This window comes from Uranotaenia lowii, chromosome 2 (assembly GCF_029784155.1).
Source record: "Uranotaenia lowii strain MFRU-FL chromosome 2, ASM2978415v1, whole genome shotgun sequence".
Classification (NCBI taxonomy): Eukaryota; Metazoa; Arthropoda; class Insecta; order Diptera; family Culicidae; genus Uranotaenia; species Uranotaenia lowii.
Genome location: NC_073692.1, coordinates 416,055,711 through 416,075,089, shown reverse-complemented (window position 1 = coordinate 416,075,089; position 19,379 = coordinate 416,055,711). Strand labels below are relative to the sequence as shown.

The 19,379-nt window shown below is 35.6% G+C and overlaps 3 protein-coding genes across 3 annotated transcripts in view; 2 read left to right on the top strand and 1 right to left on the bottom strand.

Moving 5' to 3' along the window:
* The window catches only part of LOC129743429 (uncharacterized), a 26,302-nt gene extending 22,626 nt beyond the window's left edge, over positions 1 to 3,676 (top strand). The window contains exon 5 of the mRNA XM_055735463.1: positions 13 to 3,676. Coding sequence (XP_055591438.1) covers positions 13 to 3,676 — 3,664 coding nt within the window. The remainder of the gene's footprint in view (positions 1 to 12) is intronic.
* A 9,608-nt stretch (positions 3,677 to 13,284) lies between these two features.
* On the top strand, positions 13,285 to 16,181 carry LOC129744849 (ATP-dependent DNA helicase Q1-like). Its single transcript, XM_055737588.1, has 3 exons — positions 13,285 to 14,491; positions 14,554 to 15,253; positions 15,316 to 16,181. Exons 1-3 carry the CDS (start codon positions 13,804 to 13,806, stop codon positions 16,115 to 16,117), a joined length of 2,190 nt encoding a protein of 729 aa, XP_055593563.1. The 5' UTR covers positions 13,285 to 13,803; the 3' UTR covers positions 16,118 to 16,181.
* LOC129744850 (uncharacterized) lies at positions 16,121 to 17,514 on the bottom strand. The gene is made up of 3 exons (XM_055737590.1): positions 17,278 to 17,514; positions 16,489 to 17,208; positions 16,121 to 16,425 (listed from the first exon to the last, which is right to left on the bottom strand). Exons 1-3 carry the CDS (start codon positions 17,411 to 17,413, stop codon positions 16,238 to 16,240), a joined length of 1,044 nt encoding a protein of 347 aa, XP_055593565.1. The 5' UTR covers positions 17,414 to 17,514; the 3' UTR covers positions 16,121 to 16,237.
* Between the last annotated feature and the right edge of the window lie 1,865 nt (positions 17,515 to 19,379).

Sequence of the window (19,379 nt, the reverse complement as noted above, 5' to 3'; positions counted from 1 at the left end):
TTCACGTTTTAGTCATCTTCGAGGAATTCCGGTGGATGGTTACGAGAATGCCAGTCCGCAACTTCTCATAGGAGTTGACAATCTACGTTTGGTGGTTCCGCTCAAGGCGCGAGAGGGCGAAGTAGGAGATCCAACTGCGGTACGCACCCGCCTGGGCTGGTGTGTGTACGGTGGCAAGCGCGACGAGTCAACGCCAACATTCAGTTATCACATTTGTGACTGTCAACATGATTCATCTTTAGACGAGGCAGTGAAGACTTATCTGACGCTCGACGAAGTTGGATCGAAAGTGTTCACGCCAGTGCTGAGTGACGAAGACACTCGAGCAACGAAAATTATGGAGGAGACTACAAAAAGAGTGGGCGATCGTTATGAGTCCGGCCTGCTTTGGAAGTACGACTTCGTAGAGTTTCCAGACAGCTATCCAATGTGTCTGAGAAGACTCCAATGTCTCGAAAGAAGAATGGGAAAAGAACCGGCGATGCGGGACAACATAGTGCGTCAGATCGAGGAATATCAGCAGAAAGGCTACTGCCATCGAGCGACTCCGGATGAGCTGCAACAGGCTGACCCCCGACGCACATGGTACCTCCCCCTCGGCGCGGTCACCAATCCCAAGAAACCCGGTAAGGTGCGGCTCATCTGGGACGCTGCAGCCAAAGTCGACGGGGAGTCCTTAAACGCGATGCTATTGAAAGGGCCCGACCAGTTGACATCTTTGCCTGCTGTATTATTTCGGTTCCGCCAGTATCCGGTGGCAGTTTGTGGAGCCATCCGGGAGATGTACCACCAGATCCTGATTCGTGAAGCTGATCGAAGCGCTCAAAGGTTCCTGTGGCGGTCGGATCCGAACCAGCAGCCAGAAGTTTTCGTCATGGACGTGGCAACGTTTGGGTCGACCAGTTCACCAGCGACGGCCCAATACGTTAAGAATATCAACGCCCGCCTGTTCGCCGATAAGTATCCTGCAGCCGTCGAAGAAGCAATCAGTGGTCATTATGTTGATGACTATGTGACCAGTTTTCGGAGCGTGGCTGAGGCCAAAGAAGTTACGTCCCAGGTGAGGGCGATACATCAACACGGTGGTTTCGAACTTCGTCAGTTCTGTTCGAACAGCGACGAGGTCATGCAGTTTCTTGGAGAGGTCAAGGCACATCCAGTGAAGAACATGTGCCCAACTAAGGGAGAAAACTCCGAACGTGTGCTTGGTATTTTGTGGGATACGGAACACGATGAGCTGCGGTTCCCAACGAAGATGCGGGAAGACATGGTGAAGTTAATCACTACACAGGAGAAACCAACGAAGCGACAGATACTCCGGTGTGTGATGACGATGTTCGATCCACTGGGTCTTCTAGCACCGTATCTGATCTTTGGCAAGATCATTATCCAGGAAGCCTGGCGCAAAGAGCTCGGCTGGGACGAACCGGTGGACGATGAAACGCACCAACAGTGGCTGAAATGGGTCCAAATGCTTGAACACATCAACGATATCGGCATTCAGCGATGCTATTTCCGAGAGGCGATCAACGAAGTCGAAGTTCACACATTTGTGGACGCCAGTGAGATTGCATATTCCTGTGTGACGTATTTTCGCTCAACGAACGCTGCCGGAGAAGTAAAGGTTGCGCTGGTAGGCGCGAAGTCCAAAGTTGCACCCCTGAAGGCGTGGTCGATACCGCGCTTAGAGCTACAAGCGTGTGTGTTGGGTGCACGTCATATGCGAAGTGTCATCGAGGGACATTCGTTGCAGATCAAGAAGCGAGTGTTGTGGTCCGATTCCGGAACAGCGCTGAGCTGGATCAACGGAGATCCCCGAAAGTTTAATAGATTTGTATCGTTCCGAATCTGCGAGATCTTGGAGCTAACCACTCGGAAGGAGTGGAGATGGGTTCCATCGAAGAACAATCCAGCGGATGAGGCTACGAAGTACGGTTCCGGGCCTTATTTTGCCAAAACGAGTTGCTGGTTCGACGGGCCAAGTTTTTTGGTGCATCCTGAAGCAGTATGGCCAGTGTGGAAAGCTTCACCAACTACCGAAGAAGAACTGAGGCCATGTTACTCCCACAAAGAAGTTCCGCTTCCAGAGCCCGTAATAGCTTATCGTGAGTTTTCTCGATGGTGCCGAATCTTGAGAGTTACAGCCTTTATGCACCGCTACATTAATAACTTGAAGCTGGCTGAAGAACGGCGAAATTTTGGCTGTCTATCCAAAGCAGAACTCCAAAAGGGAGAACAAATATTGTTCCGATTGGCGCAGAGTGAGAGCTTTCCCGACGAACTCATCACTCTCAAACAAAACCTACGTTGCCCTAAAAAAGATCGCAAAGCCCTGGAGAAGTCAAGTCAACTCTATCGTCTTTCGCCAATGTTAGACGACTATGGAATTCTTAGGGTCGACGGAAGGATCGGATTAGCACGGAACGTGTCGGCGGACGTCAAGTTTCCGGTTATACTGCCGAAACGGCATCACTTGACCTACCTGTACATCGACGAACTTCACCGGAAATACAACCACGGCAACAACGAGACGGTGGTGAACGAGGCGCGACAACGCGTGCAGATCCCAGCGCTGCGCTCATTGGTGAAGAACGTCGCAAAAAATTGTCAGTGGTGTAAAATTTACAAGACGAGGCCAATTGTACCGAGGATGGCGCCGCTACCAGCAGCTAGATTGTCGCCACAGTTTCGCCCGTTTACCTTTGTCGGGCTAGACTACTTTGGTCCAGTGGTAGTCAAGATCGGAAGGAGCAGTGTCAAGAGGTGGGTGGCCTTGTTCACTTGCCTCACCATACGTGCTGTCCATTTGGAGATTGTCTTTTCTCTATCAACTGAATCCTGCGTTGCCGCTGTTCGTCGCTTCATCAGCCGCCGAGGGTCGCCTTCAGAAATCCACAGCGACAACGGAACGAACTTCCAGGGGGCTGAAAGAGTACTCCGTGAGCAGATCAACGCCGGTCTAGAGGCCACCTTTACCAACCAGAATACTTCTTGGCACTTCATCCCACCTGCCGCTCCACACATGGAAGGTGCCTGGGAGCGGATGGTGAGGTCGGTGAAGGCTGCGCTTGCTGAAGCATACTACGAGCGACTTGATGACGAGAAGCTGCACACACTACTGGTCGAAGCCGAGTCGATCGTAAATAGTCGCCCCTTAACCTACTTGCCGTTGGATGCAGCTGAGAGTGAAGCCCTGACACCCAACCACTTCCTGCTAGGGAGTTCCGACGGTGTCCGCCAGCCGCCTACCGAAGATGTGTGTGACAACAAGTTGCTGGGGAATTCCTGGAATTTACTGCAGAGACAGCTGAATACTTTTTGGAAGCGCTGGACGAACGAGTATTTGCCGACACTGACGAGGCGAACGAAATGGTTTGACGAGGTGAAGCCCGTTGAACCAGGCGAGTTGGTTGTGTTGGTGGAGGATCGTAGGCGGAACGGATGGAAAAGAGGGCGTGTCCTGAAGGTGATTACGAATCCAGACTGCAGGTGTCGTCAGGCGATTGTGCAGACGAGTGATGGGACGTTTCGTCGGCCGCTATCGCGCCTGGCTGTGTTGGAGGTACAAGATCGTGGAACGCGGACCCCAGCCGGATTCCACCGGGGGGAGGATGTTGCCACAAGGGCAATTAGACCGGGAGCTGACGACACTCCAGCGTGTGACAGTTCTCGATGAGCGGGAAAAGAGAAGAAGGGTAGGAAGAATAAGAAAAGTTAGAATAGAAAAAAGGAGGAAAAAACCACATTTTTCAGTTAGACGTGAAAAATGTTGATAGTTCGGAAGAGGAAATTATAGTAAGAGAAAGTGAAGCTTAAGTGGTCGCGCAAGGAGAATCGAGGTCGAGGTAGTCTCTATATTGCCAAATTAGGAACCGTAAGTCGAAACCTTTTGTAAATCCTTCTTCAATCTTAACACCTAACCTGTATTTGGTAGGACTGATTCTCTTCGGTCCAATCGGACCATATTATTGCTGTGCGGGTTTCGGATAGTTCGCTACAAGGCGATTTCGTGGAATTACGGTAACTGATTTGTTTAGTTTATTCCCTCCTCAGTACTAAATTGTTATTCCAAAATAGGATCCGAAACGTTGTACCCGGTTAGCGAGGAAGTCAAGCCAAGAGTTTGCTCGGTTGACTGATTATAAGTGAGGTTAGGTATAGTTGAAATGTTATCTAAAACCTTTATATATTTTTAGATTTGAAGTATCTTCTCGTTTTGTTCATTGGAATAAACACTGTCGAACACAGTTCGCCCGGCACTTTTGACTCTCGCTAACACCAATAAAAAAAAGAAACTGTCTGTCAGTGGGAGGGAATTTCTCGAGATGCAAAAATGATTTCTTATCATTTTTGTTTTTGTTTTTTTCTCGTTCTGGCATGTCTCGTTTTCAATTTAAAATCTTTCCGAGTCGCGCCCGATTTATTCTTCCAGTAAGAGTTTTATCAATAAACATATAGGAGTGAAATATTGGCACGTTCTTTGAAGGTTTCAAAGTTAGAAGCATGGGCGCCCAGCAGGTAAATTAATTTCAATTTTAAATAATTGTTCAAGAAAACTTTCATGATTAATTGTCATGTGCCTTGTGCAATTCGAGTAACTTGCAACATCTCCAGAGACCGTAGTTCCGTAGAGGCTTCAAACGCCTAAATTTATGCTGTATAACAACGCTAAAGTTTTCAATCCTGTTTTATGAACTCGTTGATACTTATACAAGTCATGTCAAAAACCCAAAAAGTTAAGGATTTACCTGTGGGTGTTAATCCTACACCAGGCATGTCAAACTCGTTTAGGTGTGCGGGCCGCATTAAAAATTTTCTATGACGTAGAGGGCCGCAGCCAAAATCAGTTATTTATATTATAACACATTAGTTTCGCGGAGATTAGATACAATATTCCAGTATAGTATAAGTAAACTTGGAATGAAATTTTGCGTAAAATTTTTACTAAAGCTTTTAATGTTTAACATTCTTATATTATAATGCATTATATCTATTTTCCTGATGCTTGACATCTTTTCTGAGAAACTAGTTAATGAATATCAGGTTGAAGTTTATTTGTCACTGATACTTTCATAATTGATGATAAATTTGTATCAGATAATCTCGAACGATGAGGAGTTTTTGTAGCTTTCATTATGGAAAAAAAACTGCTCACATAGATAGGTACTTGCAAACATAGCAAGAATTCTGGCAACAAATTTCCGTAACTCAACGTAGCATTCAGGCAAAATTTTGGTACATCATCATCATCATTGTATTTCGCTTTAAATAAAGAATCGCACTGCAGCTCTATCAACTCTAGTTGCAAATTATCAGCAGCATTTTTAGGAACAACGAAAACTAAGATACAAGCAACGAAAATTCTTGCTCGTATGAATTAAAGTCACGAAAACGGCTTTGAATGAATCTAGTAACGATTCTAGGTGAAGTACTTATTTACCAAATGATACAGCCTCTACACGTAAAGAAGTGCACAAGGTTTTCTTTGGAAAATTGGTTGATCTATAACTGTAACTTCGCTTGAAAGTTTTTTACATCATCACAAGCAGTAATGATATTTTTTTTTCTTTTCCTTGAAGTTTTAAGTTCAAATCTTGCAGGTGACCAGTGAGATCATTGTAAGTGCAAAAATGATCATTTTTTAGTTAATCATTCTAAACACAATTTAATTAATTAAAATCTTTATTTAGTGCTTATTTCAGATTTTTATAGTTTTACCTTCATACTTTTTTGAACGGAGAAACACTACAACTTCCCAAAAAGTATATGGAAAATCGCACAAAAAGGAAACTTTGAAGCGTGCTATCTCGAAAGTAGCTTTTGTGCACTTATACCCCTTTGGCTCTGAAGGCCTCATATGATGTAATAGCAATTGTTTACAAAAACTGAACTTTATTTATTGACGTCAAGTTTCAAATTTAAAATCGACCTCTGAATCCGAATAGTAGTCAAAAAATATCTGCGAAGAGCAGTTTATTGGTCAGATTATAGAAAAAGATAATTTTATGAACTATAGCTGAAGATATTTAAAAAAAAAACACAATTATTTTTTTCATTTTACATTTTTTTCAAAAACTGCTATAATCAGATTTTTCGGATATTTTTTTTAAATTCAGTGACCGATATGGTATTCAAAATGACTCTCAATTTAGGAATTAAAAATATTGTTAACTAGTGTTATTAAAAATGCTGATTATACTCACGTATTCGGATAGGTTTGAGACAATAAGAAGACTCCAGCGGTGGGATATGTTTTTGTTCAATTTCGGTGCAACCAACACACTTACCGCAAATTTAACTGAACGTTAGACAAGTGGTCACTGAAATAAAAATATTCAGAGCTACAAATTTAATCACGGAAATTTTTTGATTATTCGGGATGTGCTTTTTTACAATGAGTAATGTTGATATTCACGCTTACGTACATCTTCAATTTAAAAAATATCACAATATGTTTGTTGTTCCGTCGGTAAAACAAAAATAATAGAACCAAAATACTTGGAAGATATTTATGTTGTTTACGCTATGAATGTTTACACACAATCTTACACGGAAGCGGGAATCAGCTCAAACTGCGGCTCAGAGCAACGATGTTAAGCGTGTTTTTTTCTGAGAGGAAATTTTAACATCGAAAAACATTTGCATTAAGAAAACGTTACATTCAACTTTAGTTTTTTGCAGTAATTTTTTACATAAAAATCAGTGGTGTTTTTTTTGTGACAATTCTAGACAAGGCTACGCGGGCCGCATTGACCAAGGCCGCGGGCCGCATGCGGCCCGCAAACCCCCAGTTTGACATGCCTGTCCTACACCAATGATCTTAATATCCTATGAAAAAAAAAACAAAATCGTACAAGTGCAGCGAAAAGGTTGAAGATGCAACTCCATAGCTATAGAAGCAAAGAAAAACGAAATCCAACGCTCGCTGCAAAGTGTCTGATGTGGCGTCGTCGTTGGCCCGTTATCATGGCTCCAAATATGAAGGAAATACCGGAGAAGACGCAAACCAAAATCTTGTGCGGTTTTCCCCCGACAAACCGGAGCTGGGGATGACATACAGAAGTTCGATACAGAGGCCAATCCTTCGATCCTGATTGGAGCAAGCAGTCGAGCTTTCGATAGAAACGAGCGAGATATACAAGTCGAGTCAACTTCCCCCCAATTCTGGGAGCCCCATCAGTCGGTTTCATCATACACATTTTGCGATTTTTCTACCCATCGAACTCGAGCGCAACGCAGCAGCTAAACAACTAATAAATCATCAACATTTTTATTGAAAATTTTTATTCGCTTGGTAAAACTTTGCTTCTTGGAATCTTCTCCGGCTCCTGAAGGTGGAAAAATACTACCTTCCTACCTTTGCAAAGTTGGGAGGGAAAGTTAAAACTAACTTGTCCAAACGAGTCGTCCGTCGTAAATTGTGCTCGGAAAAACGATGCCCCTAATTCTGGGTCCTATAAATAAGATTGTGTGATGTAAGTTTGTTGCATTCCGAAGGAAAATCTTTTGGAATGCGTGATGATTATAGATTTGAAATTACCACAATCAACCAAACATATGTAGAGGAATTCATACTCTTTCACAATTGGTTTTATCGGTTAGTTATGAGATTACGAAATCAAAAGCCGCGTAAGAATCTTTTAGGTGAAATGTATGAAACGCCAAAATGTAGGCTACAGTATCATAAAACGATTATTTTAACGCTGGCATTACTACCACTTTACAACTAAAAATGTCTGTGTTTTCAAAGACTTATCTCTGAAGATTTTTTAGATGAGATTCCGAAAATTGAAAGAAACGACAAAAATAACAAAAATGACAAAAGTGACAAAAATGATAAAAATGACAAAAATGACAAAAATGACAAAAGTGACAAAAATTACAAAAATTACAAAACTGACAAAAACGACAAAAATGACAAAAATGACCAAAATGACAAAAATGACAAAAATTACAAAAATGACAAAAATGACAAAAATGACCAAAATGACAAAAATGACAAAAATGACAAAAATCACAAAAATGACAAAAATCACAAAAATGACAAAAATGACAAAAATGACAAAAATGACAAAAATCACAAAAATGACAAAAATGACAAAAATGATAAAAATGACAAAAATGACAAAACTGACAAAACTGACAAAAATGACCAAAATGACAAAAATGACAAAAATGACAAAAATGACAAAAATAACAAAAATGACAAAAATGACAAAATTACAAAAATGATAAAAATGACAAAAATGACATAAATTGACAAAAATGACAAAAATGAAAAAAATTACAAAAATGACAAAAATGACAAAACTGACAAAAATGACCAAAATGACAAAAATGACAAAAATTACAAAAATGACAAAAATGACAAAAATGACAAAAATGACAAAAATGACAAAAATGACAAAAATTACAAAAATGACAAAACTGACAAAAATGACCAAAATGACCAAAATGACCAAAATGACAAAAATGACAAAAATGACAAAAATGACAAAAATGACAAAAATGATAAAAATGACAAAAATGACAAAACTGACAAAAATGACCAAAATGACAAAAATGACAAAAATGACAAAAATGACAAAAATGACAAAAATGACAAAAATGACAAAAATGACAAAAATGACAAAACTGACAAAAATGACCAAAATGACAAAAATGACAAAAATGACAAAAATGACAAAAAAGCCAAAAATGACAAAAATGACCAAAATGACAAAAATGACAAAAATTACAAAAATTACAAAAATGACAAAAATGACAAAAATGACAAAAATGACAAAAATGACAAAAATGACAAAAATTACAAAAATGACAAAAATGACAAAACTGACAAAAATGACCAAAATGACCAAAATGACCAAAATGACAAAACTGACAAAAACGACAAATATGACAAATATGACAAAAATGACAAAAATGACAAAAATGACAAAAATGACAAAAATGACAAAAATGACAAAAATGACAAAAATGACAAAAATGACAAAAATAACAAAAATGACAAAATTACAAAAATGATAAAAATTACAAAAATGACAAAAATGACAAAAATGAAAAAAATGACAACAATGACAAAAATGAAAAAATGACAAAAATTAAAAAAAAAATTACAAAAATAACAAAAATGACAAAAATAATAAAAGTGACAAAAATGACAAAAATGACAAAAATGACAAAAATGACGAAAATGACAAAAATGACAAAAATGACATAAATGACATAAATGACATAAATGACATAAATGACATAAATGACATTAATGACATTAATGACATAAATGACATAAATGACATAAATGACATAAATGACATAAATGACATAAATGATATAAATGACATAAATGACATAAATGACATAAATGACAAAAATGACAAACATGACAAAAATGACAAAAATGACAAAAATGACAAAAATGACAAAAATGACAAAAATGACAAAAATAACAAAAATGACAAAAATGACAAAAATCACAAAAATGACAAAAATGACAAAAATAACAAAAATGACAAAAATGACAAAAATTACAAAAATGACAAAAATGACAAAAATGACAAAAATGACAAAAATGACAAAAATGACAAAAATGACAAAAATGACAAAAATGACAAAAATGACAAAAATGACAACAATGACAAAAATGACAAAAATGACAAAAATCACAAAAATGACAAAAATGACAAAAATGACAAAAATGACAAAAATGACAAAAATGACAAAAATGACAAAAATGACAAAAATGACAAAAATGACAAAAATGACAAAATTGACAAAAATGACAAAATTGACAAAAATGACAAAAATGACAAAAATGACAAAAATGACAAAAATGACAAAAATGACAAAAATGACAAAAATGACAAAAATGACAAAAATGACAAAAATGACAAAAATGACAAAAATGACAAAAATGACAAAAATGACAAAAATTACCAAAATGACAAAAATAACAAAAATGACAAAAATGACAAAAATGACAAAAATGACAAATATGACAAAAATGACAAATATGACAAAAATGACAAAAATGACATCAATGAAAAAAATGACAAAAATGACAAAAATTACAAAAATGACTAATATTACAAAAATGACAAAAATGACAAAAATGACAAAAATGACAAAAATGACAAAAATGACAAAAATGACAAAAATGACAAAAACGACAAAAATGACAAAACTGACAAAAATGACAAAAATGACAAAAATGACAAAAATGACAAAAATGACAAAAATGACAAAAATGACAAAAATGACAAAAATGACAAAAATGACAAAAATGACAAAAATGACAAAAATGACAAAAATGACAAAAATGACAAAAATGACAAAAATGACAAAAATGACAAAAATGACAAAAATGACAAAAATGACACAAATGACACAAATGACAAAAATGACAAAAATTCCAAAAAATACAAAAATAACAAAAACTAAAAAAATGACAAAAATTACATGAATTACATGAATTACAAAAATTACAAAAAAGACAAAAATGACAAAAATGACGAAAATGACAAAAATGACAAAAATGACAAAAATGACAAAAATGACAAAAATGACAAAAATGACAAAAATGACAAAAATGACCAAAATGACAAAAATGACAAAAATGACAAAAATGACAAAAATGACAAAAATTACAAAAATGACAAAAATGACAAAAATGACAAAAATGACAAAAATTACATGAATTACAAAAATGACAAAAATGACCAAAATGACAAAAATGACCAAAATGACAAAAATGACAAAAATGACAAAAATGACAAAAATGACAAAAATGACAAAAATGACAAAAATGACAAAAATGACAAAAATGACAAAAATGACAAAAATGACAAAAATGACAAAAATGACAAAAATGACAAAAATGACAAAAATGACAAAAATGACAAAAATGACAAAAATGATCAAAATGACAAAAATGACCAAAAATGACCAAAAATGACAAAAATGACAAAAATGACAAAAATTCCAAAAAATACAAAAATAGCAAAAATGACAAAAATTACAAAAATGACAAAAATGACAAAAATTCCAAAAAATACAAAAATAACAAAAATTACAAAAATGACCAAAATGACAACAATGACAAAAATGACAAAAATGACAAAAATGACAAAAATGACAAAAATGACAAAAATGACAAAAATGACAAAAATGACAAAAATGACAAAAATGACAAAAATGACAAAAATGACAAAAATGACAAAAATGACAAAAATGACAAAAATGACAAAAATGACAAAAATGACAAAAATGATCAAAATGACAAAAATGACAAAAATTCCAAAAAATACAAAAATAACAAAAATGACAAAAATCACAAAAATGACAAAAATGACAAAAATTACATGAATTACAAAAATGACAAAAATGACAAAAATGACAAAATGTCAAAAATGACAAAAATGACAAAAATGACAAAAATGACAAAAATGACAAAAATGACAAAAATGACAAAAATGACAAAAATGACAAAAATGACAAAAATGACAAAAATTACAAAAATGACAAAAATTACAAAAATGACAAAAATGACAAAAATGACAAAAATTACAAAAATGACAAAAATGACAAAAATTACAAAAATGACAAAAATTACAAAAATGACCAGAATGACACAAATGACAAAAATGTCAAAAATGACAAAAATGACAAAAATGTCAAAAATGACAAAAATGACAAAAATGACAAAAATGACAAAAATGACAAAAATGACAAAAATGACAAAAATGACAAAAATGACAAAAATGACAAAAATGACAAAAATGACAAAAATGACAAAAATGACAAAAATGACAAAAATGACAAAAATGACAAAAATGACAAAAATGACAAAAATGACAAAAATGACAAAAATGACAAAAATGACAAAAATGACAAAAATGACAAAAATGACAAAAATGACAAAAATGACAAAAATGACAAAAATGACAAAAATGACAAAAATGACAAAAATGACAAAAATGACAAAAATGACAAAAATGACAAAAATGACAAAAATGACAAAAATGACAAAAATGACAAAAATGACAAAAATGACAAAAATGACAAAAATGACAAAAATGACAAAAATGACAAAAATGACAAAAATGACAAAAATGACAAAAATGACAAAAATGACAAAAATGACAAAAAAGACAAAAATGACAAAAATGACAAAAATGACAAAAATGACAAAAATGACAAAAATGACAAAAATGACAAAAATGACAAAAATGACAAAAATGACAAAAATGACAAAAATGACAAAAATGACAAAAATGACAAAAATGACAAAAATGACAAAAATGACAAAAATGATAAAAATGACAAAAATGACAAAAATGACAAAATTGACAAAAATGACAAAAATGACAAAAATGACAAAAATGACAAAAATGACAAAAATTAAAAATGACAAAAATGACCAAACTGACAAAAATGACAAAATTGACAAAAATGACCAGAATGACACAAATGACAAAAATGTCAAAAATGACAAAAATGACAAAAATCACAAAAATGACAAAAATGACAAAAATGACAAAAATGACAAAAATGACAAAAATGACAAAAATGACAAAAATGACAAAAATGACAAAAATGAAAAAAATGACAAAAATGACAAAAATGACAAAAATGACAAAAATGAAAAATGACAAAAATGACAAAAATGACAAAAATGACAAAAATGACAAAAATGACAAAAATGACAAAAATGACAAAAATGACAAAAATGACAAAAATGACAAAAATGACAAAAATGACAAAAATGACAAAAATGACAAAAATGACAAAAATGACAAAAATGACAAAAATGACAAAAATGACAAAAATGACAAAAATGACAAAAATGACAAAAATGACAAAAATGACAAAAATGACAAAAATGACAAAAATGACAAAAATGACAAAAATGACAAAAATGACAAAAGTGACAAAAATGACAAAAATGACAAAAATGACAAAAATGACAAAAATGACAAAAATGACAAAAATGACAAAAATGACAAAAATGACAAAAATGACAAAAATGACAAAAATGACAAAAATGACAAAAATGACAAAAATGACAAAAATGACAAAAATGACAAAAATGACAAAAATGACAAAAATGACAAAAATGACAAAAATGACAAAAATGACAAAAATGACAAAAATGACAAAAATGACAAAAATGACAAAAATGACAAAAATGACAAAAATGACAAAAATGACAAAAATGACAAAAATGACAAAAATGACAAAAATGACAAAAATGACAAAAATGACAAAAATGACAAAAATTACAAAAATTACAAAAATGACAAAAATGACAAAAATTACAAAAATGACAAAAATGACAAAAATTACAAAAATGACAAAAATGAAAGCTGATCATTGAAAGCATTTCCAAATATCACGAGTTTACGTCAAAATCAACTTGTAAACGACCGATCAAAGGAAATGCGGAAGGTTTTTAGAAATATTTTAGAAAAAAAAATTCTCCTTTACTTCAATTTAATAAAAATTATACAACATCGAATTCGCTGTGGTTGGATCTGATTACATTTTTAATAATGATTCGCGTTTAAAAAATGTTTTAAAAACATTCATTTCTAGATGTTATTTTTCGAGTGTGTAAAAAACGGCGCCAAGTTAGGTTATCGATCACCCAAGAGCACATTTCGTATTTCAATGTGTAATGTTTGTTATTGTTTTGATTCTGATCCCGATAACCGGCGCGTGGCGGTTGATGTCCACCGTTTTTATCCGGGTTTTAACTTGTTTTGCATGAAGTCGTGTAAATTTTTAAAGTGAAAACAAATTAGAATGTCCTCGGAGGCAGAATCCGATTGTCGGGAAGTGGAAGCTGAAGATACAGACGGCCGGGAAGATGTCGTTGATCTGGATACTCGATTGCGGGCCATCAATAAAGAAATCGAAGGAATCGATCAGGAAATCAAACTGCTGTACAAACGGCGCAAAACGTTAGAAGATCTGAAGGAGAAGCTACGTATCCAGAAGGTTCAACATCGGTCCAATGAGTTGGCCAAAAAAGATTGGGATACGGAGGGATTCAGTTGGTCCAGGGAGGTGAGACGAGTGTTGAGGGATGTTTTTCATATGAGGGAATTCCGTTCACAGCAGCTTCCAGCCATAAATGCTGTTTTGTCCAAGCATGATGTTTTGCTTTTGGCTCCCACGGGAGGAGGAAAAAGTTTGTGCTATCAACTGCCAGCCCTGGTTGCAGAAGGGATGACGATGATCATATCTCCGCTGATTTCGCTGATGGAAGATCAGGTGTGGGCGTTGAAGAAGAACGGAATAAAAGCCGAATATTTGAGCGCCACAATGGACAAAGAAACGTCCAACGATGTGCACAAGCACTTGAGGGAGGGGGACCACGAAAGCTTGCGGTTGCTTTACATCACGCCGGAGAGGATTTCCAAGAGTAATCGATTTATGGCCGCATTGCAGAAATGTTACAACTTGAAGAAGCTGGCATTGATTGCCATTGGTAGGTTCCATGAGTAAGCTTTTTACATAGATGATTATCTAATCAAATTATTTTTTCTCCAGACGAAGTTCACTGTTGCTCACAGTGGGGTCACGATTATCGACCGGATTACAAGCTGCTGTCGGTGTTAAAGAAAATGTTTCCGGATGTACCGATTCTGGGAGTAACGGCAACGGCTACAGCCAAAGTAATCGGCGATGTACAAAAAATGTTGAACCTGCGAGAATGTCTGATCTTTAATGCACCTTTCAATCGACCGAATCTATACTATCACGTGCTGGAAAAACCGGCCGATAAAGAGGAGATGTACGAACTGCTGGCAGATCTTTTGAAGCGCAAGTACCGAAACATGAGCGGTATAATCTATACTTTTTCCGTTAAGGATACCGAGGAAATTTCCACCCAGCTGTTGCAACAGGACGTAAAAGTGCATCCGTATCATGCATACCTGGATCCGAAGCAGCGCAGCAAAACTCATCAGAAATGGATGCGGAACGAGATTCAGGCGGTCGTTGCGACCATTGCTTTCGGGATGGGAATTGATAAGCCTGATGTACGTTTCGTTATTCACCATACGATGAGCAAGAGTATGGAGAATTTTTACCAGGAAAGTGGTCGTGCCGGGCGAGATGGAAAACGAGCGGATTGCATACTGTTGTATCGATTTCAGGACGTGTTTCGACTGTCGACGATGTCCTTCCAGGAGTACGAAGGCTTATCGAACGTTTATTCGATGGTCAAGTACTGTATCAACGGAAAGAGGTGAGGGTTTGAAATTATTTGGTCTGAAAATATTTTTCAATATTTTTTTTTTTGTCTCACAGTTGCCGCCGATTGTTGATATCTCGCCACTTTGCGGAAGTTTGGGACGATACTCACTGCAATCGGTTGTGTGATCGATGCTTTTATCGAGATAGAGTCCATTTACCTGAACAAGACATCAGTACCCACTACCAGACGCTGTTGGCCATTCTGCGTCGTGCTGATACATTGCAAACGAAGCTGACAGCCCTGAAGCTCGTCGATGCTTGGTATCACAAGGGCAGTCCGAAAAATCGTCTAGAAACACCTCCCCCTTTGCTGGATCGCTACATCGGAGAGCAGATAGTGGCCTTCCTGATCATTAACGATTATCTGAAGGAAGAGTTTCAGTACAATCCTTACACCACACTGAGTTACATCGCAAAGGGAGAAGCGATAGTCGGCGATGAAGGTATTCGCTTTCAACCGGCTCGGGTTCTACGCGTTCCAACAGACACTCTAACGACCGCTGAGCAGAACGAGCAACGAGTGACACAAGGAACGAAAAGGAAATCTGATTCCAGTGGCCACAAAAGGAAGGCGCAGTCGGAATCCGGCCAAGCGAATGGGGACACTATTTCGATTGCAAGTCGGGAATCGAGCGTCAGTAGCGCTGTCAGCAAATCAAGTAGTAATAATACAAATGTGAACGACTCCGAAAAGAAACGACGGAAGCATGAACGTCAACTCAGCAAATCGGAACAACTACTGGTTAAAAAGGAACTACTCAATAGGAGCATACAGGAGAAGGACGTTCAAGAGGATAATCAGGAAGTTCTTTTTGTTCCAAACGAAGAGGAAGTGATCGTCATAGATGAAACATAAATCTAGAAATACCTACAATTAAGAAAAGATTGTTTTATTTTGTAAAAAAACATTAAAATGTGAAATTTTAATTCGAGTATCCCCCAGCGAGTTTATCCGTAAATCCAAATCGAACCAAATCTACATCGCAAGGTAGGGAGTTTTGCAGTTCAGTGCATTGTTACGGAAGTGCCCCAAAGTTTGGGTAGCCATCTGACGATGCCTTCGCATTGCTTCGTGGATTTCCTGCGGGGTAATCGGTTTCACACCGTCGATTCCGCGTCCGTGAGTCACCTCCGGACAGAGATGTATCATTGAGTGTGAGGTTCCTATTGCAAAAAATAAAACAAAGACATTATCTACTGTTTCTGAACAAACGGATTGTTGAATACCTGACGAAGTAACTCTGCTATACGGTTCAACTGTTCTATTGGAGGAATTCAAACGGGTGAGAATACAAAAATCCACCAGCACCGCAATCGTTTCGTGAGCCAAATAAGACAAAGTTAGCAAGCAACTCTGTGAAATAATCACATCCTCGGGAAAGTTCAACCAGGCTCGCATTCTCATCTTCATGGTGTTCGTATTCCGATGCATAAACGATGTCCTGCGAGCCAAATTGAATTCCTCGTACTGTTTGCCAGCCAAAATTTGCGAAATGCGATCGGCCCGAAAAAGGCGCCGCACTTTTTCCTCGTCAAACTTTTCCGCAACGTCCCGATCCGAATCCTCATCCGATTCATCCAGGTTCGAAGCAATGTCTCCCAGATGCGAAAATCGATCCCCGTAAAGATCCTTCATCTTCTTCTTCACGAAAGCCATATCCCGGAAGTACTTTTGTAGTCGCGCCAACCGAACCGGATTTTTGCGCATGATATACTCAAAATCCCGACGACTTAAAACTGGAGCGTTCTGCCGGGACATCGCGTGGTCAATCGCTTCCTGCATGATTCCGCGCAATTGGTTCAGCACTATTTTCTCCACCAGTATCACTGACTCTCGCAGCGGTTTTTCGCAGTCTCCATAACCGCGCATAATTTGGGATATCTCCTCATAAAATACCGGGATATACTCACCATTCGCTCCGGAACCATCCAAACCGTTGCTGTGACCTTTTAAAATAAAGTAAAATTATAACAAATAAAAAAACTTCAAAAAACACTCCCGTGAACTTGACTTACCTGCCGAACTAGCGCTGCTGACCGCGGCACCCACAATATTTGCTACCCCGGCCGGTAGATTGATGCTTCCCGGGTTGATGGCCACGTTGATTGCCGGACGGCCAACTTTTTTAGAATTTCCGTCGCGGGCGCTCATGTTTTCGGCCCAAGATTACGGTAGAAAAGACTGAAAATCCGTACAAAAACCGTAAACGATTTTTTGTTTTGAAAATTTGTTTTGTTTTTTACAGCCCAACAGACTTGTGCTTCTGCGAATGAACATGCCTGTCTGATGAGGTCAACTACACACTGCGCAACAATTTTAGGATCATATCAGTTATCAATGTAGTGCACAGATAATAGATGTTTCCAGTTTTAAAATGTATCCGTCTGCTCACATAAAAAAATTAAAATCTGTCATTTGTGTCGTTTTTGGACCTTTTTTCAATAATTTCTTTATTTGAAACGGCTCATACCTTTAGCACTGACAAAACTGAAATGACGTTTACAACATAATTCAGAATAACTTTCTGTTAAAAGCCACCTACCGTCGACATTCCGCGACAGCAATTCCAGTATGAAAATTTGACCCTGTCCGAAAGAAGCATTTTTTTCAACCTGCTTGAGCTGTCGAAATTTATAGATTTTTACCAAATGTTTTATGTAATATTCCAACTAAGCTTCTTGTCTTTTTTGTCATTTTTTTCATTTTTGTCTTTTTTTCGTTTTTGTCATTTATGTAATTTTTGTAATTTTTTTCTTTTTTGTCATTTTTTGTCGTACTTATGATTAATGCGGGTTGTCATTGTTGTCATTTTTGTCATTTTTATAATTTTTATCATTTTTAGTCATTTCTGTCATTTTCGTCATTTTCGTAATTTTTGTCATTTTTGTCATTTTTGTCATTTTTGTCATTTTTGTCATTTTTGTCATTTTTGTCATTTTTGTCATTTTTGTCATTTTTGTCATTTTTGTCATTTTTGTCATTTTTGTCATTTTTGTCATTTTTGTCATTTTTGTCATTTTTGTCATTTTTGTCATTTTTGTCATTTTTGTCATTTTTGTCATTTTTGTCATTTTTGTAATTTTTGTAATTTTTGTCATTTTTGAATTTTTGTCATTTTTGTCATTCTTGTCATTCTTGTCATTTTTGTAATTTTTGTCATTTTTGTCATTTTTGTCACTTTTGTCATTTTTGTCATTTTTGTCATTTTTGTCATTTTTGTCATTTTTGTCATTTTTGTCATTTTTGTCATTTTTGTCATTTTTGTCATTTTTGTCATTTTTGTCATTTTTGTCATTTTTGTCGTTTTTGTCATTTTTGTCATTTTTGTCATTTTTGTCATTTTTGTCATTTTTGTCATTTTTGTCATTTTTGTCATTTTTGTCATTTTTGTCATTTTTGTCATTTTTGTCATTTTTGTCATTTTTGTCATTTTTGTCATTTTTGTCATTTTTGTCATTTTTGTCATTTTTGTCATTTTTGTCATTTTTGTCATTTTTGTCATTTTTGTCATTTTTGTCATTTTTGTCATTTTTGTCATTTTTGTCATTTTTGTCATTTTTGTCATTTTTGTCATTTTTGTCATTTTTGTCATTTTTGTCATTTTTGTCATTTTTGTCATTTTTGTCATTTTTGTCATTTTTGTCATTTTTGTCATTTTTGTCATTTTTGTCATTTTTGTCATTTTTGTCATTTTTGTCATTTTTGTCATTTTTGTCATTTTTGTCATTTTTGTCATTTTTGTCATTTTTGTCATTTTTGTCATTTTTGTCATTTTTGTCATTTTTGTCATTTTTGTCATTTTTGTCATTTTTGTCATTTTTGTTATTTATGTCATTTTTGTCATTTTTTGTCATTTTTGTCATTATTGTCATTTTTGTGATTTTTGTGGTTTTTGTGATTTTTGTGATATTTATGATATTTGTCATTTTTGTGATTTTTGCCATTTTTGTCATTTTTGTGATTTTTGTCATTTTTGTCATTTTTGCCCTTTTTTTGTTTTTATTGATTTTTGTGATTTTTGTGATTTTTGTGATTTTTGTGATTTTTGTGATTTTTTTGATTTTTGTGATTTTTGTGATTTTTGTGATTTTTGTGATTTTTGTGATTTTTGTGATTT

Bases quoted from the DNA above. Each gene is read 5' to 3' on its own strand.
- LOC129744850 (XM_055737590.1), bottom strand. From the start codon at position 17,413: ATGAGCGCCCGCGACGGAAATTCTAAAAAAGTTGGCCGTCCGGCAATC. The intron at 17,209-17,277 runs GTAAGTCAAGTT...TTATTTTAAAAG, and splicing joins CAGCAGCGCTAGTTCGGCAG to GTCACAGCAACGGTTTGGAT. The intron at 16,426-16,488 runs GTATTCAACAAT...TTTTTGCAATAG, and splicing joins TAGCAGAGTTACTTCGTCAG to GAACCTCACACTCAATGATA.
- LOC129744849 (XM_055737588.1), top strand. From the start codon at position 13,804: ATGTCCTCGGAGGCAGAATCCGATTGTCGGGAAGTGGAAGCTGAAGAT. The intron at 14,492-14,553 runs GTAGGTTCCATG...TTTTTTCTCCAG, and splicing joins GCTGGCATTGATTGCCATTG to ACGAAGTTCACTGTTGCTCA. The intron at 15,254-15,315 runs GTGAGGGTTTGA...TTTGTCTCACAG, and splicing joins TACTGTATCAACGGAAAGAG to TTGCCGCCGATTGTTGATAT.